At 46.2% G+C, this 24,312-nt stretch overlaps 1 protein-coding gene across 1 annotated transcript in view; it reads left to right on the forward strand.

Annotated features, from left to right (window-relative positions):
* The window catches only part of KCNJ5 (potassium inwardly rectifying channel subfamily J member 5), a 241,303-nt gene that overhangs the window by 50,468 nt on the left and 166,523 nt on the right, over positions 1–24,312 (forward strand). The window contains exons 4-6 of the mRNA XM_037882266.2: positions 8,138–8,324; positions 12,668–12,839; positions 22,385–23,331. Coding sequence (XP_037738194.1) covers positions 22,392–23,331 — 940 coding nt within the window. The 5' untranslated portion in view covers positions 8,138–8,324; positions 12,668–12,839; positions 22,385–22,391. The remainder of the gene's footprint in view (positions 1–8,137; positions 8,325–12,667; positions 12,840–22,384; positions 23,332–24,312) is intronic.

Here is a 24,312-nt window from a genome sequence, read left to right on the forward strand (position 1 = left end):
AGAATCTGCTAACCTGGGAGGTTTGGAGAGAATAGAGTTGTGCTCCTTTTGAGGATGCTCTGGTACTCGATTATATTGAGATGAGACTGCCCAGTGATGGGTACCTTTGAAATTCTTCCAGCCATCCTAACCTTTTGGGAACTGAGCAAACCCTAACTCAAACCTCTTGAGGTTCTCGGATCAGTAGTTCCAGCTGCCTGTCCTTTGGAGTCCCATGCTCTCTTCAGTCTACCATCCTGCAGTTAGGACAGTCAGTTCCCAGATCTTTTTGTGGGGTCTGAGAAGGAACCCCAGCTCCACAAAGTCTTACCCTTTAGGAGATGGGAGCCCCTGTTAGAAGTCAGCTAGTGCTTCTAATTTCATAAATGAATGTGCTTAAGGTCCTCCCTAGTCCTTCCCATGCAGCTGATCTGATCTTTCATATCCTTTGTCACTGTAGGATGTCAGTAGGGATGTGGTGTGGTTTGCGGGGGCAGATCTGAACTACACTGCTGCTGGTTAATAGCAGGAGACTGAACCATGGTTGCAAAATGAAACCTGTCTTCTAGCTCTTGACAGCTAGCATTAGCCTGCCCAGTGATGAAGAATCCAAGCTAACATTTGAATGCGCCGCTGTCTTTATCTCCAGGGATGTATTAGGAGATGGATAAGTTCCACTTGCAAGCAATAGTTTCTGTGTCATAGCAGAGGCCATCATGTGCCAAAGGCCAGGCACATGGTAGTATTAATGTCTGTTGCATCTAGTAACCTCCCATCTATAAAGAACTGGCTTAAGGACAAATCTTTTCCTGAGGTGCATCCACAGCTCCTGTCAACTTGGGGATGGGGAGAGAGACAGACACACATGCTAAGGGCAGAAATCATCCCTGACTCTTCAGAAACCTCAAGTGCCCTAGGGGATCACCAGTTCCTGTAGTAAAAGACAGAACTTCACTATGGGAATACATTGCATTTTGTTCCCTGGAAGCATTCCTCTTTTTTCCAGTTGTACTAGTGGCCGTCACTGAGGCAGAAATTTGTCCTATACCAGTGCAAGGTGTATGCACCACATAAATCCCATGTAAGCCCTAAGAAAAGTGGATTGGTGCATAGGCTTGTGCTTGGGGTGGAAGTCACACAGACTGATTTAGCCCAGACAGCGTTCAAAATGGTGTCCTCTACCTCTTCGACTCACACTCTGTCTCTGGGACTCCAGAGAGCGACACGACATAACATTCAATACACAGACCTATCAGCCAGCACTTCCAAGTCCCAATCCCAACCCTGCAATGGTCTTTCCTCTTTAGCCCTGGCCATATCACTTAGCCTGTCTGACTCTATTTCCCCATCTGCAGAAAGGGAAGGCTAAGTGTAGAGCACCTAGCATAAATACTACAGTATTAATCAAAATTGTGTGGGTGTGGATTGTAGTTACACCACTACTCCACAAGTGTTGTAAGAATTAATGCTTGCACGCTGGTAAGTATTGCTGTTCTTCGAGGGTGAAATTCACGCATGTGCAAAGGACCATCACAAGATCTATATGCCACTTGAACCCTCATGTTAGGGAACTGGTGCCTTTCTGGAAAATATGCTTTAGTCAAACATATGTTGTAGGGCTATTAGAAATAACTGGATGAAATTCGCTGGCCTGTATTGCACAGAAGGTCACACTAGATGATCTATTGGTGCCTTCTGGCCTTAAAACCAGTGACTTCAGGAGTGCTTAATCTTTGTGCTGGGTGAATTTCACCTCTAATCAACATATATTCAGCTGGCACTACTGCCTCATTGGTGAGGGAAACATGTTCCCTTCCCCCCCACTCTCCCGCCCCACCCCCCCCGGGAATATAATTTCCTTTTGACAGTTATTTATTTGAACTATGTATGAATGAGTTAGCTGGAAACATTCATCAGTCTATGGTAGTTTTGAAATATTCATGTATTTTTACTGTGTATTTTATGTCCTCTTTAGTCATTTATGTGCTGCTGCTGGGGCAGGGGATTCTTTCGTGCATTTATAAATGTTAGATTTTGCTGCACGGCCTGGAAATAAATTCTTGAAACGGTTCCCTTAAGTCCCAAGTTGCTTGAAGAACTGCTGGGAATGTTCCCAATGGTTGCTGAGGCTGTGGAAGGCCACAAGCTTGCATGCCACCTGGTGTAATAGGAGTGTAGCTGTTTAATGGAGGTAGACTTTTTAGGAACAGGAATGTGTCAGTTAAACAATTGTCCTGGTTCTTGCAGGCTCCCAGGAATACATTGTGCTGGGACACTCAGCTGAGAAATTGCACTGAAATTCAGCTACATGCAAGAGAAGCTGGAATCTGGCCACAACTGCCCAGCTGAGAATTCTCTGGGCAGAGCTAGTTGCTGTCCCAAGATAGCAGAAAGAGAGAAGATAGGGAAGAAGTGCTCTACTGCTGCAATTCACAGCAGGTGTATGGTGCACTGCCCCTAGACTGATCTAACTGGTGCTGGGGTGGGAGGACATAAGTGGCTCCCTGATGACTCACCCCCGCAAACTTTTCCTATACCAAATGGTGCTGGCACGAGAGACAAACTGGCCTTTCTTAACAAGGAGATGGATGTCTTGGGAAGTGGCAATGGGACATGGAGCCTGCCCTCTCCAACAGATCTCTAGTTCAAATCAAGCCCAGGTTAGCTGTAAGTGACCCTTTCCATCTCTGGTCAATGTCCCATGACCTCAGTACAGAGCTCAAAGGGCCAGGCTCCATGTTCCAAAAACCACCACCACAGACTGGAACTAATGGCAATAGAGAAGCCAAGGATTTATTGGTCAGGCACTATAAGCTCGTCCATCTACGTATGTACGCCACGCCCACCACCGTAGTGTCTGGGCTCCTTGCCGCTCTCTCCTGGCTCTAGACCTGGTCCTGTCCAGTCTCCTAGATAAGGTTGGGACTTACTGCCAGTGCAGTGTGGAGGAAGCTCTGTCTCTGCTGGAGCTGTTTTTCTGAGGCCTTCAGCTCCACGGCTGCCAGTCTGGAGCACAGGGCTTACTACGGCACATCTTGAGTCCCCCAGAATTGCTGAAAGTAGATTGCAGACAGCACTGGGGGTGGGGGGTGTGGAATTAAATGGACTAGCTGTGCCATGTTTAGGGCTGAAAAGCATTGCGTCTAGAGTCTGTCCTCTGGAAATCATCTCTGTGCCAGCTACCAGGGTGCCAATTAAACAGCTGCTAAATCTGTTGGTCACTTTTGTTTTATTTCCCCCCAAATCTGTGGAGTGCAAGGCTAATGAGCCATTTCATCAGTAATGTAAAATCCAGTTCTGCCTGGGAGCATGCATTGCTGTCCTTTCCTCTCAATTGGAGGCATGCAGATGCCTGTGATGGGGGTGTACAAATCCCATGCTTGTAGCCAAGGGGCTAATGGGAGCCTGAGAGCTCAATTAACCCACTCTGGTACCCCTGGAAGGGTGTTAGACTCAATACCATATCAGACCCAGTGGGGGAAAAACCTGGCCAGCTACTACTCTGAAGGAAGAGTGGGGTTGAAGTAGAGCTTGGGGGGGGCGGGGGCAGAGGGCATAGAACTGATGCCTCATATTGTGTTGGATGCTACTTGTTTGGGAAACTGATACCACTTAAGAGGCAAGGCTGTTTATGACCTGATGGCAGGGCCGAGTCACTAAAAGAACCAGACCCACTGCAGGGTCTGAATTACTATAGAGAGACATCTGAGGGGGAAGGCCCTGCCATGCCATGCCGTGCCCAGCCATGGGGTGGTATGCTGACTGGTGAGTCACTCTTCTCCAGTGCCCAAGAGCAGAAATTTGCAAGTGACCAAGCTGTGTAAGGCTAAGTCTGCTAGGGTAGAATGTAGAGCTGGAGTCAACTCCATGTCCTGCTGGGTTTAGTGGTAGTAAAGTGAAAGAGCTATTGAACATGAGAACCGCCATACTGGGTCAGACCAAAGGTCCATCTAGCCCACTATCCTGTCTTCTGACAGTGGCCAATGCCAGGTGCCCGAGAGGGAATGAACAGGTAATCATCAAGTGATCCATCCCATTGTCCATTCCCAGCTTCTGTCAAACAGAAGCTTCATCCCTGCCCATCTTGGCTAGTAGCCATTGATGGACCTATCCTCCATGAACTTATCTAGTTCTTTTTTGAACCCTGTTATAGTCTTGGCCTTCTCAACATCCTCTGGCAAAGAATTCCATAGGTTGACTGTGCGTTGTGTGAAGAAACACTTCCTTTTGTTTGTTCTAAAACTGATGCCTATTAATTTCATTGAGTGACCCCTAGCTCTTGTGTTATGAGAAGGAGTAAAAAACACTTCCTTCTTTACTTTCTCCACGCGTCATGATTTTATAAAGTCTATCATATAGACCTATATTGACTCATCCTTCTGTCTGTTATGGGAGAAGGATGTCTGAGAAATGCCAACAGGGAAGAAGCAAGGTCCAGTCCCATCCCACCCCAGCCTTAACGAAACCCAAAATCCTGGATCCAAATATCCCTACACAGCAGGGGTGGCAAATCCAACCACAGCTCCAAATTTAGTATCTCTCTGATGCATCGGACAACAACCTCAGAGCCCAAGAACCCTGGGGTGAAAACCCAGCTCCATTGAAATTAATGGGAGCTTTGCCTTTGACTAAGTCACTCATGCCAAGATTGCACCCCTGCATTCTGGGGTGTGCATATTCCCTTATCTGGATCAGGATGTTGTGTCATTTGAGCCTGTTTCTACTGGAAAACAGTGCTGCAGGATAATCCTACTTAGGGAAGGGGTAGGAAGACAATAGTTCTGTGATGAAAATCCTGCTATTCTTGAGAGGATGTAGCAAGGGCGGGGGGTGAATAAAATGCAAAAACCAAAGCCTGTAGAGGGGCCTCAGTGCTGGAGGACATGCAGCTGCCTCCCACTCCATTTTCCCTTGGTCCTGATTTATGCCTCGAGAGCAGACATTTTCCACCTGCGTCTTGTTAGTAGTGGCTTACTTCCCCAGAGGTGTAGCTGAGCTGATAAACCTTTAACAGTGTAAAACGGGGCTTAAAAATTTAACCAATGTACATTGTATGTAGCACCTGATGGCCTAAGGAAAAGAGGAAGGATGGTCCCATGGCTGGGGCACTAACTGAGCTTTGGGACAGCGGGGTTCAATTCCCCACTCTACTACAAACTCTGTGATCTTGGGTAGGCCCAGATCTTCAAAAGGATTTAGGTCCCCGACTCCCTGTGAAAGCATCTACATCCCTTTGATCTGGGCCTTCGCCTGTCTGTGCCAGAATTTTCCATCTGTAAAATGACAGTAATAGCACTGCCTGTCTCACGAGGGCGTTGTGAGGATAACTACATTACAGACTGGGAGGCACTCTGTGCTACAAGAATTAGATCCATATAAATACCTTCATATAGACAAGACACAGGGGTGGGACCCATCTTATAGCAAGTGGCTAAAGAGCTGGAATTGGTTGGATCCGAGGAGCCGGTCAAGGAGGAAAACCCAGGGTGAGTTGGAAGGTGAAAGTTTATGTAAATAAAGTACCCAGATGAAAGAACCAACAAATTTTGTCAGCGATTGCTTTGAATCCTGGCAACCTAGGGAGGAAATTCAATCTATTTTCACAAAATTGTTCACATTATTGCACTGCTGCTAATGCGTTTTTGTCTTGGTGCTCATAAACGTTGACAGCTAGACAGCCCTGGAGACCGAAGTCATGGCTTATCCACAGAACGAGTTCTACACGAATAGTGCAAGCTTACACACCCACACAATGTGCTTCAGCCCTGGGCCATAGGGACACTACTATGGCAGTGAGGGGCGCTCACTCTCCAATCGCTTTTAGGCATCTCTGCTGAGTCAGCAAAACAAGGGTCCAATTGGTGTTAAGCATGAGGGGGGTTGAGTTAAGAATTGGACAGAAACTAACACACCCGTGAGTGACCAAACCAAAATATCAAGTAAATTTAGATCACCGTTGTTTGGCCTGGATTCATACCAGACAACGGTCCTCTATATCTTTAAGAAGACTGTCTATTTCCCGAGGTTAACATTAGGTTCTCATTACCATATCAAAGGCAGTGCAGGCAGACTCCTCCACTTGTTCCTTAGCAGAGGTGGGTGGAACACTGGGAGTTCTGATTCGCAGGGATTACTACAGAAACTTTTTTCTTTTCTTAGTCTGCTCATGTTCCCGCCTTCCAAGTTTCACTTGGAGTTTGAGGATGGAAGGAATCCCAAAGCACGGAGCAAACTTGAGCCAAAGAAGTTGACTGTCACTTAGTTTTCAGTCACTTAGCTGAGGTTCCTCTGAGCTTCACTTGAAACCTCAGTCTCATTCAAGTGCTTTGGGGGAGATGGGAGTTGGAAATGATGATCTAAGAGTCCAGTGCTGATTCTTCTGATTCTCTTTTTTTGTTGTTGTTCAATATGATGCCAGGTTAATGGCTGACAAATGGGAAGTGACATGCATAGTTCCTGGAGACCAAATTGCATAATAAATTAAAATACCCCCTGAAGGCACCAGTACTCTCCTATCCCTGTGCTAGATGTGAAGCCCCAGACAAGTGCAGCTGATTCGGAGCAAACTATAGATCCTGTCATTGGTGCCCATGAAAGAGACAGATTTGAACAATATCCCTTATGGGTAATAAGAGTGTCTATCCTCATCAAGGGGGATGGCTGGTGTATGTGTGATCGAGCCTTGTGGGAGGGGGTGTATTGCCCATCTCCATGAAGGCTCATAAAAATGTGACCACACCATTTGAATTCTACAGGAACCAGAATAAACCAAAACTGGGGTTTGTGATTGATTTTTGGAGACTTTTCTTTTTTATTTTTATTTCCTCAGAGCCATTTACTTTTACCAAAATGGTGCAAAGGCTTGTTCTGTAATACTATTTTCACCTTCCAGCAACTAAAAGTTCCATGATCTCCCACAATTTCAGCCCCATAAATGGCTCCCTGAGGCATTTATAAAATGAAACACGCACGTATTGGCATGGGGCTGCCCACCTAATCAGGACTGCCCAGGGGGGCAAGTGGGGCAATTTTCCCCAGGCCCCGGACCCCACAGGGGCCCCCACGAGAGTTTTCAGGGGCCCCCATGAGAGTTTTCAGCAGCACTTCAGCAGCGGGTCCTTCAGTGCCGCTGAACACACCCAGAATGAAGGACTCTCCGCAGAAGACCCTAGGCCCCCTGAATCCTCTGGGCGGCCCTGCGCCTAATAAAGATGAGAGATGAGATCGATCCAATATTTGGCACAACCCCATTGCTATCACTCATTAAATAGCATGTAGCCTCAGGCAGCCAAAATACTCAGCGAAAGGGTCAGATTCTGGTCTCTTGCTGGTGTAAATTGGGAGTGACTCCATTGAAATCAGTGGAACCCCCCCCCCCCGAGTTTACACCAATGTAAGCGGGCAGAAAATCAAGCCTAAAGAGTCCAAACTTTGTGACTATGCTCCCACATCCAGTGGTTAAAGTAGAGAAATGGACTCTGAAAGGCCATTAATGTGGATTGAAACAGGACACTTAGCTCTGACTGTACAAGGCAATGGGGTGGGTGGAACTGTGGGGCAATGTGACTTTCCCAAGCCAGGGATAAGAGCCGGAGCTGTGCTAGTCCATGCTCCCATTCATTTTAACTCCTATCTCTCCCCACCCCCCGGCGTCACTGTTTGGGGGCAAAGATGGGTTTCAACACCACATAGCACCAGCAGATGGCACTGCCTGTTAATCACTAGAGCTTCAGTCTCTGGATAGGGAAAAGGTGGGAACATGCTCGAAAGATGGAAGGTTTTTATTTTAACTGTCTGAAAAGCAGTCACATGTCGCTCATGCAAAACAGCGTGAATTAGGCTGGTCGGTCGGAGTCCAGTTGTAGGTGGGAAGGGGCCCATGTCCCAGAAAGAGCTCTATCATTGGTCCGCTTGTCAGCATTTTCCGCAGAGAGCCCGAGGACTGAATGGGCCATACAGCCTGCAGCCCACTCTCACCCTTAAAGGCGGTCCCTTCCATTCAGAGTTGGGTGTGTTGGTGGGGGATGCCATGGAGCAAGCATGTCTTCGTGCTGCACATGCCCTGTTGGCTCTGTGGACATAAAGGACCCCGCGCTCCACAGCAGTCAGTCTGACAGCTTTCCCCAGCACAAAAAGTCATTTCACATTTTATTGAAAGGTTTTAGAAAGAAGCAGAGCTGATGCCTGGGTGAAGGTGACACCATCCTCAGTGCTGTGCTGGAAACAGCATCCGGAGCCATGTCCTGATCCCAAAAGAGACAGAGCCAACAGTCCATCCCCACTAGGAACTTGCTCTCTGAGAACATAAACAACTGCCACCGAACAAAAGGGGAGGCGCTGCAAAAGTAAGTGATTTTATTTTACATAAATCTCATAGGATTAGGAATGTGGGGTCAGCTGGATACATACATATCCTGTCTGTGAGATTTCTGGTGTGAGATCTTGCTTCATCTGTATCAAGACTTCAGGAGGCTCCCGCTCCTTTGATATGCTGTCTGTGACATTCCGCCTACCTGCAGAGGAGCTGCCTCTTTCTGCAGCATATCTAGCCAGGGTGGGCTGGCCTCTATCATCAAAAGTCAAGGATCACACATGCATAATGCAAACTATTCAGTGTTAATACAAGGAATGTACAAAGTCTGTCTTTAATGAGCATTGATCCCTGCATCCTGCATATACAACACTTGCATTCTTACTAGTATGGGGGTGTGGGGGCGGGGGGGTTGCTCTACTCAGGGCCTGTTGGTGGGAAAGCTCTGTCTTCTGCACCCATGGCTTTCTTACTCCCAGGGCTGATGGTTCCAAGGCAATGTAGCTGCCATGGGGATGGGGGGAGGTGATGATCATGTAGGGCAATGCTCAGGTACTGGAACTTGAACCAGTCTGATGGAGGGATTTTGAAGGTAAAGGTTGATACCCAAACCAAGGTTTGGGGCCTAAATTCAGGTTGAATTCAGCCATGTATTGAATGGTAAGTCAGTGCAGAGAGTGGAGCGCTGGGCGGATGGGCTCTCCATGGCCTATGTTGCTGCGTGGATGGGTTACTGCGTTCTGCACTAATTATAATAAAAGTGGGCAGCATCTACAGAGCATTTCGGCTACAAGCCATGGCAATTTGCACTCTTGCCACCTCCAGGCAGCAGTCTGAATAAGACCGGAGGGGGCAGTGTCCTCTTGCTAGCTGGAGATGAGAAAAAGACATTTCACAGCTGCGGCACTTTATATATCCAGAAGCTGTGGACCATGTAAAGGAAGCCGATGTTTATACATGAGAATGCCCAAAAGTATCCGCTCCAGCCTAACTCATCCAATTCCCATTTGCTTTAAACCAAAGCCTCTCCTAAACTGAACTGTGTAGTTAGGTCTCCCCAGGAATCATTTTCCAGTTGCTTCTCAAATACCTAGGCCTACTTCTTTTTATCCAGTTTTTGATGTCCCCTCAAATTAATAGGGCTGTAGGTATCATTAATCGGCATTTTTTCCAATAGGCTGGTTGACTCTAAATGCGGTAATCAGATAATTTAGGCCCCAAACCAAGGCTTCTGTAACCTACTAACCTAATACTTCATGCATCCCATTTCTGATGGCATCATCAGGAAAGACATGGACCTAGATGGTAAAATGAGGTCTTGATGTGAAGAACATGCCCAGCAGAAGTTACATCTCAGAAGGGACAGCCGATCTCTTGTTTTCTAACAGGTGAAATTTCTAACTTCTAACCTAATAATAACCAGAGGTTTTTCATTAACAGTGCTTTTAAAACCTCTCTGGAAACAGCTTTGCTCTTGGTGGTGCATGGATTTAAAGAGTCTTCTGCAGTGTTTGCATCCCAAACATCATAGCGCTGGCCTAGTGCATGAAAACCAAGAGGTGCAACTGACTAGTCTCATTGTCTAAGCTGTGTGAAATGCAAAAAGTAACATTCTTTCATTTTTATTGGTCCTAAAACATTGGTAACGAGACTGGTAAGGAAGTGAGTTTAAGTACATGATTTTGAAACCCAAGTGATCCTCTGATCCATGTTTACTGAGCTTTATTTAAAGCTGCAAGTATTTCCTATTAATTAGTGTGGCCAACGCTTTTTGAAGTTTAAAAACTGATACTATTCCAGGCTGTCTGTGGGGTGAATAAGAAGGGGGTTATACACTGCACACTAGAGCGGGATTTTCCATTTTGCAAGAAATTCCAAAACTTCCCCCCAAAAATGGGTCTGAAACAGATCACAAACGAATACTGAAATTTCCCACAAACTGAAATTCGGGGGCGAGGGTGTGTGTGAAATCATTTTGGATCAATCAAATTGTTCCATTTTGGTAAAATGTTAAACAATTGAAACAAAAGGTTGTTTCAAAACAGAAAATGGGAACATTCCATTCTGGGTTTTTTTCCTGAATGAAATGTTGTCAAAATCAACACACTTCTGAAAAATGTTCTGCTTTCAGTGAATTGGCATTTTCCAAAGGAAAAACGTTTGTTGGAGAATTTCCGACCAGGGCCAAAATCAGGGTTGATTTATAAATAAAGACACCCCCGCTTCCACTGTTTGTTTCTCTTAGACCACTTACCAGCTGCTACCAATGTATAAGGGAGTTTCAACTGGTATAACTTACATACAAGATATAAGAAGGTGTAAATGACAGTAGGGTGGAGGTTCTTACCTTGCACCATCTTATGCATTCCCTGGGCCTTTAGCACGTGCCTCATGCCAGCGTAGACTCCTACACAACTCCCTTAGACTCACACCCACTTGCTAATGTGTAGCTTACAACTCAGCACACGTCTGAACTTGGCCTACTGAGTCTGAGTGTCAGGGAAAGTCTATCTAGTTCCATCCTGAGATCCCTGTAGACTGACTTGTACTCACATGTGAATTTGGCCCTTAGTCCCTGCAGGTCTCACCTGCTAGAAGACAAGAGATCAGGATTTCCTTCCAGAGGTAATATCTTCTGGGCGTGTTCTTCACATCAAGACCGTCTAGGTCCACATCTTTCCTTATGATGCCGTGGAACCCGGGATAATTTCTCATGACATTTACACTTTGGATGAGGGAGAGCTTTTTCCTGGTGCCCGCTGACGTCTGACAGCAACAAAGAGGAGTTAAACAGCACCAGGGAAATGTGTCCACGTGGACTGGGAGACTGAGAGCCAGTTGCCCGGCAGCTAAGCTCTGGCAAGCAGAGCAGTAGCACATGCCCACACAAAATTCTCACTGCTGGCAAAACCAACAAACAATGGCCAAGGTTTGGGAGGTTTGCCAACAGAGCAAAATGCTTTTCCGTCCTGCCTCAACAATTTTTCAGGGAAAAAACGGGACGCTGGGGGTGGGGCAGAAGTGGGTGGCACAACTTTTATTCGTTGCTACAAACATGGTGACAGGATCTGACTTTCCACTGGAGAAAATTCCTGGTTTTGCTCAGGGGAATTTGCAAGTTCGGAGTGAAAGCAGCAGGAGGGATGCTGCAGAGCACGGCGGAGGTGTGTCTGCAGGACTATGTGGGGATAGAATAACTGGAATAACAGTGAGTGCAAAAGCTCAGGTGGGACATGCGTTGAGACAGAAGCATGTGAGCCCAGACCTAAAAAATGAAGTGGGGCTCTGGGGCCAGGATTGAGGAGCACAATGGGGAAGCTTGTGCTGGCATGACTTGTTCTGTGGCTACCCTTCAGTCTCCTGCAATTGGCCTGACATTTGCTTGCCAAAAGATAAAATCTCCTATTAAACCTAGAGGGACTGCTCCTGTTATTCTCAAATGAAGGCTATACAAATCAAAGCCAAGAAAGCAAGCAGGCCAGGGGGAGCATGGCGAACGTGCCTCTTGATCCAGCTGGACCAGAGGGAACCCCCACTGCAGGGCGAGTCCTTGTGCAACAATCTGATAGTTGACATGCAAAAGACAAGCTCCAGAGAAATCACTCTCTCCCTCTGCCTCCTCCCCCTTTCCACTCCTTGATCCATCCCAAAAGAGAAACCCGCTATGCTTTTCACAGTGCTGATGAACACACATGAGTTCTCTGATAGCCGTGCAGCGCTCCAGCTACTGCATTTCCCCTGCCCTTCACTTTTAAGAGCTGCCTTTGTTTGCATGATTTTGAAAAAAATACCAATACAACAGAAGCAGGCACAGGGAGTGGGGGAACTCAGAACCTTACAGACGGAGAGGGGTGATGCATATGCATTGGGTCGCAGACACTCACAGAATTAGCAGGGAGAGCAAAGACCATGCAGTTGATAGAGGAGCACAATATCCTTTGCATTTTGCCAAGGAAATGAAGGAGCCTCCTATTTCCCCCAATCCCTCCCCAGACTGGCCTATTCTGTCCAAAGACGTGGCCCAAACCCCTCCCTCCCCCGGCTGCTTTCACTCTCAACCACCTTTCCCTTTCCTGTTCATTCAGAACAGATGATGCTCCTGATCACATGTGCACAGCTCTTCTCCCTCCTCCCTTCCACGGCCCTTTAAGTAGCTTTATTACGCAGAGAATTCATTTGTACTACACACAGCCAGAGAGAGGGAGCAGGCAAAGGGAGGGAGATTTAACAGGCAAAAGTAGCACCGTGGTGCTGGAGGGCAGGGGGTCTGGGGAGCCATGGCATCTCTGTCAGAGCCAGCAAAGGCCTGGGATGGCTAGGGGCAGACGACGTGTGCACTTAAATCCACAGCACAATATAAATGTTCTGTAATACCAGGCAGGAGGCGGTAGGGAGGGGAGAGCCTGGGATAAGAAGACCCCAATGCTCTGGTGATGGCATGGACCGGACGCCCTTCCAGCGACTGTTTTTACCTTCCTCCCAGCTCTGTCTCCTCCGGGTCCCCCCAAAACATGAGGGAGCAAGACTGATGCAGAGCCATTGTTAGCAAGTAAGTTACCCTATTGTTTGTTTGCTTCCCATCTCTCTCTCTCGCTCTCTCTCTCTCTTTCTCTCTCTTCTCTGGCTGCTGCCCAGAAGACAGGAGGACTTTAGTGGACCGGTTCCTAGGGCAGCCAAGCACAAGGATGCACTACCCAGCCACATGAGGGAAACAATGGGTAAATAAGTGCTGTCTAACTGCCAGGGGACTACTGGAGAAGACAGGAGCCAGATTCTGATTTTGGACACGCCATTGTCAGCTCTGACAAGGGTGTTGTGAGGGTAAATTGTGAGGCACCCCCATACTACGGCAATGGGCATTGTATAAGGACCAGAGAGAGAGGAGCTACCTAGCCCTGGAGCCAATGGAGCGACTCTGGGTTTGCACCTGAGGTTAAAGGTTAAACTGTAAGTTTAGGGCATTTACTGTTTCATTTGGGGTTCAAAGAGCAGCTGGAGTTTAGCCTCTTCTTTGTTGTTATTGTTAAAGCGAACCTTTGAAGTGCATGGGGCTGCGTAGTGCCTGGGGAATCCCAGTTGGTTCTGTGGGCATATGTGGCCATGCCACATATCAGGGTGGCCCGTTTGTGGGCTGTCTGAGGTGATTGCCCAGGGCACTCTGACCCCCCTGGCTTGGCTGTTTTCCAGCATGCTGGACTGACCTAACGCCCTAACTTTTATTTAATCTATTTTTCACTCCTTGGTGAACTGAGTGTCGTGAACCACGTGGGAATCGCGTCTTAGGGCTAATCATAGGACTGACTGATCAGCATTTGGAGCCAGCTTGATTTGTTAGGGGTTGGCCCTGGGTGGGACATCAGGGGCCAGGGTCTGAGCTGGCCTTTACTGGATTGGTTAATTAGTATTATTATTCAATATTTGTATTACTAGAGCTCCTAGGGGCCCTGGTCATAAACCAGTACATACACAGAACAAAAAGGTGGCCCTTCCCCTAAAGAGCTGACAATCTGGCTTCCCAGCTCTGAAATCCTGCTAGCAAACAGAGCCTGTGCCCTAGATAAGGAAATAATTTTGTGCTAGGAATGTGGTGGACCAAGCTTGAGGGTGGGGAGAAGTGAAACTGGACCTTCCCACTAGCTGTCCGCCATGAGTTGGCGAGTCCAGACAGCTAGGGAGGATCTAAGTAAGTTTCGTGTCAGTCAGATAAGCATGTCTAGAAGCAGGCTGTCTAACTTCTGGGGCTCAATTCTCCTCCCCCTTGCCCTGAATTCCATCAGTCATCCCACTCTCAGAAGTCTTCCAGCCCAGTTGCGCAGCCCCAGGAGCTGTGAAGAGTCCAGAGAAGCAAGCAGGATTCTAAGTGCTGATCCAAGCCAAATCTCTGAACATTTTAACATTAGAGACAGCCCCTTCTTGTTGGTCTAAAGAGCCGCCTGGACGTTTGCAGTGAAACCTGGTTTCCAATCTGCACCTTGACACTTAACCAGCTGTGTAACCTTGGGTAGGTCACGTCACCTGTCTGTGCCTCAGTTTTCCCCTCTGTGAAATGGGGATAACAGTACTGTCCTATCTCATGGGGGCAGGGGGGATGGCGGGTTTGCTTAGCCAGTTCATCTTTGAAATCCTCGGAAGGAAGGTGCTGTAGAAGTGCTAAGCAGTGGTCGTATTATCGTCCATTTTCCAAGCAGGTGCAGGATTATATAGTGACTCTCGATTGCTATTGGGGATGGAAGAATTGAATAATATATGTGCTCAACCGCAGGAGTATTTTTGCCATTTGGTCTGGGTTTCCCCATAGTCTGGGTAGGGGAACTCCTTAACCCAGTTCTCTCTAGGGGCATCTGGAGAACATGAACTGCCAGTAACAGGATGATGATCAATAACTCGTGATCAGCTGGGAGATGGGGCAATGGCACTGCCAAAGCAGCCCCCCAAAAATATCAGAAGGGCAACAGGCATCTCCAGAAATAGACAGTGGGACAGGTGTATGGGAAGCAGCGCTGCTTCATAGAGAGCCCAGCCCTGGGGAGAGCCACTTCCTTGGAAAAGGGCTGGATCAAATAGGCTTATTTTCAGGTTTGGTTCGTTGGGGAACCAACTATCAACTGAATATTAGAGACTCAGTTAGGGATCTCTGAACATCAGCTTATGCATGCATCCCTCATCGTACTGTGTTTTATCCACACTTCCACTTACAGCTGCCCAGTTATTTTATATTAATTACATTTCCTCATCCACCCATTGCAATATTTACGCTCCCACTGAGCCATTATACCAGGCAATATACACTCCCTGGTCTCTATATTATGGTAACTACATGCTCTCCAGTCATTATTTTATATAAAATAACACTTGCTCTGTTAATTCCCAGGCTGCTTGTGGGGTCATTAGAACAGCTCATAAAGCACTTCCCAGTCTCTATCTTTTGTGAAAAATACAATTGTTTTGTTTTTCATTAAAATGTTATCTCCTCCACTGTATTTTTATTAAACTAACCTCAGTATATTTGTAATACACCCACAAGTTTGTATTTTACATATGATTTTTCATGCTTTAATTCCTGTTGGAAAAATGCATTCACAGCCCCCTCCTGCTCTCCGCAAAACTGGCATAAATAGAAATAAAATAACAGATTTTATTTTTTTAGCTTATTCCACTTTTCAAAAAGCTAGCAGTAAAAACAGAATTTTTAACCCCTAGCAATCAAAATAAGATGTCAATTCATTCTGTCTCATAGAAGGACAAAGGTCAGATTCTCTGCTGGTGTGAATGGGCTTGACTCCATTAAAGCTGATGGAGCTGCAGCTGTTTACACCAGCTGTGGATTTGGCCCCTGGTCTAATTAGGCAGAGGCCATTATTGGTTTAAAATTTTCTGAAGCAGGTCTGGTGAAAAAGCCCTATCTAATTTTGTGGGTATGAGATGCTGTAGAAAACTCTACAGAAATTACTCTAAAAATCTGTAGGATTTCATAGAGAATGATTACAAGTTTCATTGAGCAACTGAAGTTGTCTGTAGTAGAAATATAACTCCATTAAATTCTATATAGGATAGTTCAGAAAACCTCTCTGCCACTGACTCACCGTTTGGTCTTGGGCCAGGCATTCTGTGCCTCCGTTTTAGCCATCTGGGTCGTTGTGTTCAGTAGTGACTTAAGAGTAAGTGTCACCTATTCAACAATCAACACCACTTCCCATGGCAACTTCCACGACCACATGCACTTGGAATTCCCTTGCTCTCCCATACCAGTCAGTCCTGACCCTGCTTGCAGGTGAGAGCTAAGGGGCTCTTTGCAGAAGATGGTGTGAATACAGATCATTAGCTAGACCAGTATTTTACAACACTGAAATCCACTGGGCATTCTGTATGAAGATAATATATGGTCAGCTGAAGATATCTGATCAATTGTTCTTCATGTTCACTGGGGGTAGGACAAGGAGTAATGGGCTTAATCTGCAGCAAAGGGGACTTGGGTTAGATATTAGGGGAAATGTTCTAACTCTCAGGGTAGTTAAGCTCTGGAACAGGCTTCAAAGGGAGGTTGTGGAATCCCCCTCGTTGGAGGTTTTTAAGAACAGGTTGGACAAACACCTGTCAGGGCTGGTCTAGGTTTATGTGGTCCCGACTTAGTGCAGGAGGGAGGTCCCTTCTCCATGGGGTACAGGAGATGTTACCTTGATTTTTCAAAACAATTTTCAGCCATACAAGAAACCATGGGTCTTTTATTCAGTGGAAGGAAAGGAGAGAGGGCCAGTGTTCAAGGCACTACCCTCACATTTGGGAGTGCTGGGTTCAAGTCCTTGCTCTGACACAGGCCTCCTGTGTGACCTTGGGTAAGTCATTTAGCCTCTCTGTGCCTTAGGGTTCCCCCTCTGTCAAATGAGATTTATAGCATTTCCTAGGCTCACAGGGGTATTGGGGGATAAATGCATTGAAATGGCGATGTGGTCACTATGGCAACCGGGGACCATATTGGAACCTGACTGAGGACAAAAGAGCTCTGGAATATTTGAATGCTGATCATCCAGTGTTGGGCGGAGGACTAGACAGACAGGAAGCATACCGACAAAGAAGTGTAACTATCCATAAACCTTGTCTCTCCCCATATTCTGCCAACTTTCTGCCCAGAGAAATTTTCTTACCACCCATTTTCTGAAAGACTGAACAGCTGGTGTTACAATATTTCTAAGCATAACAAACTCTGAGCAGACAAGCAGTCATCAACCTGGCTCTGTAACAAGCAGCAAAGCCATCTCACTTCCTTTGGTAGCTGCCTAACTAATCATCAATCAGCCCCCTTTTTGTTTCTGTGGGTAGGTATCTCCTGCAGCCCCAGAGGAATTTCATTGTAAGTCAGCACTCAGTTTTGTCAATGTGTGAGAAAAGTGATCCTGCCAAGCTAATGAAAACTCAGAGGAAATTAAAGGAATCTTGATACTTTGGTGCTGAGGTATTATTTGGGCGGGAGGGGAGAGAGAGACAAGGTAATTCAGCTTCTATGATTTGAACCGCACGTTTATCACTAAAGTGCTGTCAGTTTCCCTCCTATACACTTTTTCTTTAATGTTTTGCCTTGTCTATTAACAACAGCAGAGTAGCTCTGACACAGTACTTTTCATCCATAGATCTCAAAGCACTTGACAAAGGAAGCAGGTCTCATTAGCTCCATTTTAGAGATGGGGAAACGGAAGCATAGGGAAAAGGATTGATTTGCCCAAGCTCGGTCGGGTCAGTCTGTTTCTCCCATGTAGGTGCCACAGACAGATTAACCCTTATGAAGTACAGGCAATAAATGAAATAGGTGAATGGAAAGCTACCTTCTTTCAGGGAAATAAAGATTCATTTGGCAATAATGATCTCTCTAGCATGCATCCACTACCCAATAGATTTGAAAGGGCCAGCCCTCCCTCCATTCCACTCTGACTTCTGCTCAGTTTGCCTTCTTTGAACTTTCTGTTTCAATCCATTTGCCTGCAAATCTGTCTGTTATCTGCCCCTGGTGATAAGGATCTACCTCTATGGGCATCCTTCAGTCAGGGACTTTAATTCGATTGCTGTGCTGTAACAAGTAGGGACTCTGCCTCTCAGTGGAGTCTGTGGATTGAGGGTTGGGGCTGCATTTGATGTGGCACGGGCAGAGGGGATGCAAAAGAACCGCTCTTTCAGTAATAATCATTCTATCAGACTGTTTATCCAGGAGTCTATTAGTGTACTTGACTGACTGCTTGTCCCTCTGCCCTGGCCTCTCTCTCAGACCCCATTCCTGCATTGTTGTTGGGCAGCCTGGCTTCTGCAGCTTTGAAGTGATAGAATTTAGAGAGAGGCATAGTGCAAACAGGTGCAGCATCCACACAGCTCTGCTGGTGCACCACAATCCTGACCTGCAGCACCCCTTGATATTCCAGTCCTGGGCCCCACACTGCTCTGCTAATGCACGTAAATCCAAACTTGCAGAACCAGTCCTCGGCTCCCGTGCAACTACCAGTGCATCTCAGCCCTGATCTGCATCGCAGCTCCCCTGGCCCGCTATTCCAAGCCCCTCTGGAACAGAGATTGGCAGTTCTGCTCTCTTAGGGTTGGTAGTTTCATAAATATAAATGTCTTATTGTTAATAGACAGGTGGTTCACATGGCTGTGGAAAGTTTTGAACCATGTGTTTCTGTTAAGGAAAAAACTATTTGACCAACATTGTAATAAGGTGAGAAAAGGGATTTGTTTAGATTTTCCATCTGTTTTCATGATTCTCTGGATTCTCACACAATACATTGCCAGATTATTATTATTATATTATACAAATAATTCCCACAGTGCCTAGAGGCATCAGCCATGATTAAGATCCCACCGTGCTAGGCGCTGTACAAACACCTGGTAAGAAACAGTCCCAAAGGGTTATGATTCCAACTGCCAAGACAGAAGAAAGGGTGGAAGAAAGGAAGAGGTATAATCCTCACTTTATAAAAAGGGAACTGAGGCACAAAGAGATTAAGTGATTTAATCAAGGTCATGTAGGAAGTCTCTGGCAGAGGTAAACATTGAACCTAGCTCTCCTGAGTCCTGTGTCTTTTTGCCTTAACCACAGGGCCATCCTTCCCCTCCAAGAAAAAGTCAAAACCTGTCCCTATTGAAGTTAATGGTTAAATCCCTATTGCCAACAGTGAAATCTGGATTTGACATAAATTCTTCACAAGAAAAAAAAAAGTAACCCTGCTAAGAAAACAGAAGTCTGCTCTGACTTTTTGGGGGTGCTTGTTTGGGGAGGTGCAAGAGGTACGTCAACCCTGTATGGAAGCAGCCATGGAAAAATGATGCCTTCTGAAGTTCAGCTAAAATCCATCTCTTTCTATTTCAGCATTTCTAAGTTCCTTTCTCTTAGTGCTCCCTCCTCTCCTCAAGTTTGGCATCTGGGCAAAAGCTGAGCGATACCGAGAAGCCTGATAAAAGGCCTCTTTGCAGAACTGATAATGCACCAACTCTCATCTCCTTTTGCAGCAGCTCCAGCAGCCTGTCTAAAAGGAGCATGAGGCTTTGTACAAAAGTGACATTTTTATTATCCTGGCCTTGTTTAACCAAGGACGGTAAATGTGGTACCTGTGACTGACCATCACAGGCAGTTCCAGTCTCTGAGTCCACTGCTAGAGAGAGAGCTGTGCTTCACAAACTGAAGGCTAATTCTCCCTTGCATGCTTGCACACAGTTACCATTAACCAGGGGGGACGTGTGTGCATGGTGAGGGTGGTTATGGATGTGCAATAAGGGAGGAATTCAAACTTATCTCTGCACTATTCTCCCTTTTTGCTGTACGTTATGTTGACAAATGGGTGATTTCAAACCTGTAAGGTCAGGGGAGGTTCCCTACAAGACTTACAATTATATTTGCCTAGTTTTATAACTAGAAGTAGCGTTAGTCCCCCATTTTACAGATGGGGAACTGAGGCTCTGAGAGGGGAAGCAATTTGCTCAAGGTTACAAGTCGGTCATTGACAGAGCCAGGAATAGAACCCAGGTTGGTCTCTTGACTCCTAACCCTGTGCTCTAACTGCAAGATCATGCTTCCTCCTTTACGAAGAAGAATTAACCTCCTACATGAAGAGGACTGTGATCAATTACTTGTATCACTCAGCTGGAAGAGGCTTAAACTGCAACAGGGGAAATGATTAAATATTAGGACAAATTCTAATTACAGTGAAATGGGCAGTACAGTTCACCTGCAACAGGCAATATTTCTGCTTTGAGGGATCTCTTTTAAGGATCCCCAAGATTTGCCAAACAGTTTCACTTGACCTGTAGTTAAAGACCAGCTGTCCTAGCAACCAATTTTTGCCAGTCCCCTGTGTGCTTTTGCTTATGGCAGGTTTCAGTGTCCTTTCATTAACAGCTAATCTCTCCAGGCTGTTTTTCATGAGTCAGGGTTGCAGGACACTTCTTTTTTTTTTTTCTTTCCACACTCCTGGAGCAACCAGAACCTGTGAATTTCAGTAATTAGGTTTTTAGATTAATAAAAAAAGGGCAAGCAAAGAAAGAATAAAGGAAAAATTTCTATCCAGTGTGTTTCTTCTGCACTTATCTCCACTGCACTGAACCTCTGTTTCTATGCAGATTCTCCACTGACTTGCACCTGGCACTGGCATTTACAAAGGGAAGGTAAACGGGCCCCACCATTCTGACACCCACACAGGGCACAGATGTCAGCGGACACGCATTATGCGAGGTGGCAGAGAATCAGGCCTGACATTCCAAGAGAGTTAAAGGGGGCAGTACACAGAAAACATTAGGCTAATAGCTACACAGCTCACTCTGCCACCAGCCATCACTACCCAGTCCCCCTCCCTCCAGAACAGAAAGCCAAAAAAATATTTCTCCCTCGTCCCTATCAGCTGCCAACCCGCTACTTCTCCCATCTTGCTCACACCACACTGCCCCCCACCAAAGGTCATAGCAACCTCCCCTGCACTCTGGGGCTGTCACCAGGCAGGCTCTGAATTGCTGGGTATTCTGATGCTTCAGTGCCGGGAGGGCAGGAGAGTTTGGTAAACGATGGCAGAGGAGAAGTTGGGTCCAGCTGCCCATAGCTGCAGTAACAGTATTTATCTTCTCCCCCTTTACCAAGGGGGACACCTGGTGGCAGTAACATCTCTCTTTCATGTGCCTCCTTCTCCTGTATAGGAAGAACTCTGCTGAGGGACCCAACTTGCCAGCACTGGGACTAGAACCCAGATCTAGGCTCTCACTCTCTTCCTCTAACTACGAAGGCAGGTTGCCATCTTGACTCAGGTGACTGGTCAATCACCGGCACCCATGCTATAGTGAAGCACTAGACGTGGCTCCATCAATAAACTCTGGCTGCTTTTTTTGAAATACTGATTTTGGTTGATTTATGTAGCTTTGATACAAGGGATAAGAGAAATTCCCTGCTGGGAATTGCAGAACTGGCTGCCATACAGTGGAAGCAGAAATCCGCTGCCTCATTTATTTGTCTTTCTTCTTCCTTCCCACCCACCCTTAATACTTTTTTATATTGAAAAACTGAAACCACTTTGCTCAGCCTTAAGCTTTGTCTTTCCCAGGACACTCTTAATTGTATCTCTGTACCTCTTCCCATTTGCAGATGCATAAGATTAAAGATAGAACTGTAGTAGATTTGGTTAGGTTTTAATAAGATTTGCTAAGGATGCCGCAGAGAGCGCATATCATGGAGAATGTTGCTACTGTTTCTCTTTCATATACTGAAGGCAGCTCTCCACAGGAAACTCTTTCTCTTCCCTGAGTTTGAAGATGGAATTTTTGGTTTTCAATAGAAGAAATAGTTTCCATTAAAGAAAGCAATATCTACTTTATAATCTTAACTTTCGGTGAAGATGATGTTACATTGTAACCTGACAGGAGTGACTGGCGCTCATATCGTCATCTGTTTATAATTAGTCAAGAAAAGATTTGGACAAAGACCATGGGCCTTTTAGAAGCGATCTAAGAAACTAGATTTTCAAAAGTGATGAGTGGTTTTGGGTTGCCTTCAAGGGCATCTGATTTGCCGTGGGTTGGTGTTTGGCATTTTCTGTAAACCAGCCGCTTCAAGGTTGCTTCAGTTGAGCCCCCAAAAATTGAGGCACCAGAAATCACTAGTCCCTTTTGAAAATGTCCAAATTGTCTTCACTTCTCATCCCTCTCTGCCTTGTATAAAAGGAGCCTAAAGAGCCAAAAAGTAATAACCCAAATCAGTAACAAGGTATGTGCAAACTTACTACCAAGGGAAAGGGGCCATTCAAAGCAAGTAGTTCACCCCTCCTGCTTCACTCGGTTAGCATTCTCTACAAATGAGGTAATGATAAAGGTGTTAAATAATTACTTCTCATTATTTAACCTTAAAAGAGGCATCAAAAAATACTACCAGAAGAAGGGAATGGCCCTAGCAAAAAGCTTCTCTAATGCAGGATGCGCTTGTGCCCAGCATTCTATGACTAGAAGACAAAGCTTTTCAATATGGTGTCAATGTTGCATAGTGTGCTATCACTCCTTTGTGTAATCTGAAAGCAGCACTGGTTTGGCAAAGCTATTTTCCCCATGTCTTAAATGTTGTTTCCTTTTACCCTGCCCTAGCCCAACCATGGCTGGAGATTCTAGGATCTTCATGAACCAGGACATGGAAATTGGAGTCACACCTATGGATCCCAAGAAGATTCCCAGACAGCCGCGGGACTATGTCCCTATCGCCACTGACCGAACCCGTCTCCTGGCAGCAGAAATGAAGAAGCCGCGCCAGCGTTACATGGAGAAGAGTGGCAAGTGCAATGTGCACCATGGAAATGTCCATGAAACCTACCGGTACCTTAGCGACCTCTTCACTACTCTGGTGGACCTCAAGTGGCGCTTTAACCTCCTTGTCTTTACCATGGTTTATACTGTCACATGGTTGTTTTTTGGGTTCATTTGGTGGCTTATTGCCTACATCCGTGGAGATCTGGACCATCTTGAAGATGAGAACTGGATCCCCTGTGTTGAAAATCTCAGTGGATTTGTTTCCGCATTTCTGTTTTCCATCGAGACCGAGACCACAATTGGGTACGGCTACAGGGTTATCACTGAAAAGTGCCCCGAGGGCATCATACTGCTCCTGGTTCAGGCTATTCTAGGCTCCATTGTCAATGCGTTCATGGTAGGGTGCATGTTTGTCAAAATCAGCCAACCAAAGAAGAGGGCCGAGACCCTCATGTTTTCCAACAATGCAGTGATTTCTATCAGGGATGAGAAGCTCTGTCTAATGTTCCGGGTCGGGGACCTCCGGAATTCCCACATTGTTGAGGCTTCCATTAGAGCCAAGCTGATCAAGTCCAAACAGACCAAAGAAGGGGAGTTTATCCCCTTGAACCAAACGGACATCAATGTGGGCTTTGATACAGGGGATGACAGGCTATTCCTGGTGTCACCACTCATCATCTCACATGAAATCAACGAGAAGAGCCCCTTCTGGGAGATGTCCCGTGCCCAGCTTGCGAAGGAGGAGTTTGAAATCGTGGTCATTTTGGAAGGAATGGTCGAAGCAACAGGTAAGGCTCTGCCAAAAATAACCAGCACAGAGCAAAAAGACAATGCAGCTGGCATTAAAATGTCAACATTTGCCAATGACACCTAAGCTAAGAATATGGGTCTTTGTCCTCCAAGGGGCTGGTCCATATAAATGAGATGAGTGTTATACAGCTTCTAAATACAAGAGGGGGTTCTGTGTGACATCACACTAAGCATGGGAAGGGGACCCAGTTTGGGGAGAAGTAAGAATGCCCATGTACTTTGTCCACAACTCAAAGCAAACCTGGACTTTCAATGTTCTGAAGTATTTGGCTAAAGGGCCATCTCTGTTTCCCACCCAGAGGCAGCTGAAGGAGAGCTTCTGGGGCCCTCTACCCAACACTCCCTTCTTAACTGTGTGGTTGGCACCATGGCCTGGTGGTTAGGGTGATGGACTGGGTTTTAAGAGACCTGGGTTTGATTCCTGGCATTCTTCTGCCGGAGGCCATTAGCCAGAACCTGGGAATCGGTGATAGGGGATGGAATACTTGATGATTACCTGTTCTGTTCATTCCCTCTGGGGCACCTGGCCTTGGTCAGTGTTGGAAGAAAGGACAGTGCGCTGGATGGACCTTTGGTCTGACCAGTATGGCTGTTCTTATGTTTTAGCTCAAGTAGTTGTGGCTGAGGCATTTAGTTCTGTAAGTCCTGGGTTCAGCCCCAGCTGTTGTCATAGTTCTGTCCTGTATTTAAAAGAGGCTATGCTTGGGCTGTTTTAGATATCTGTTGTTACTACCGTTCAGTGATGATCCCTGTACCTCCAGTCACCACTCTGATGGAGGATGAGAAGGGTAGATATTTGTTACACTTTACATTTTCACCAGCTGGGCTAAACTAAATGTGTCAGAAACATAGCAGCTTTCTTGTTTGTGTCAAGCATGATCATTAGGTGAGTTGGAACAATAGGTGCAGAGCTGGAGTTAAATGGGGATTATTATGTTCTAGTCTGCAATAGCCTCCCA

Source organism: Chelonia mydas, chromosome 22, assembly GCF_015237465.2.
Source record: "Chelonia mydas isolate rCheMyd1 chromosome 22, rCheMyd1.pri.v2, whole genome shotgun sequence".
NCBI lineage: Eukaryota > Metazoa > Chordata > Testudines > Cheloniidae > Chelonia > Chelonia mydas.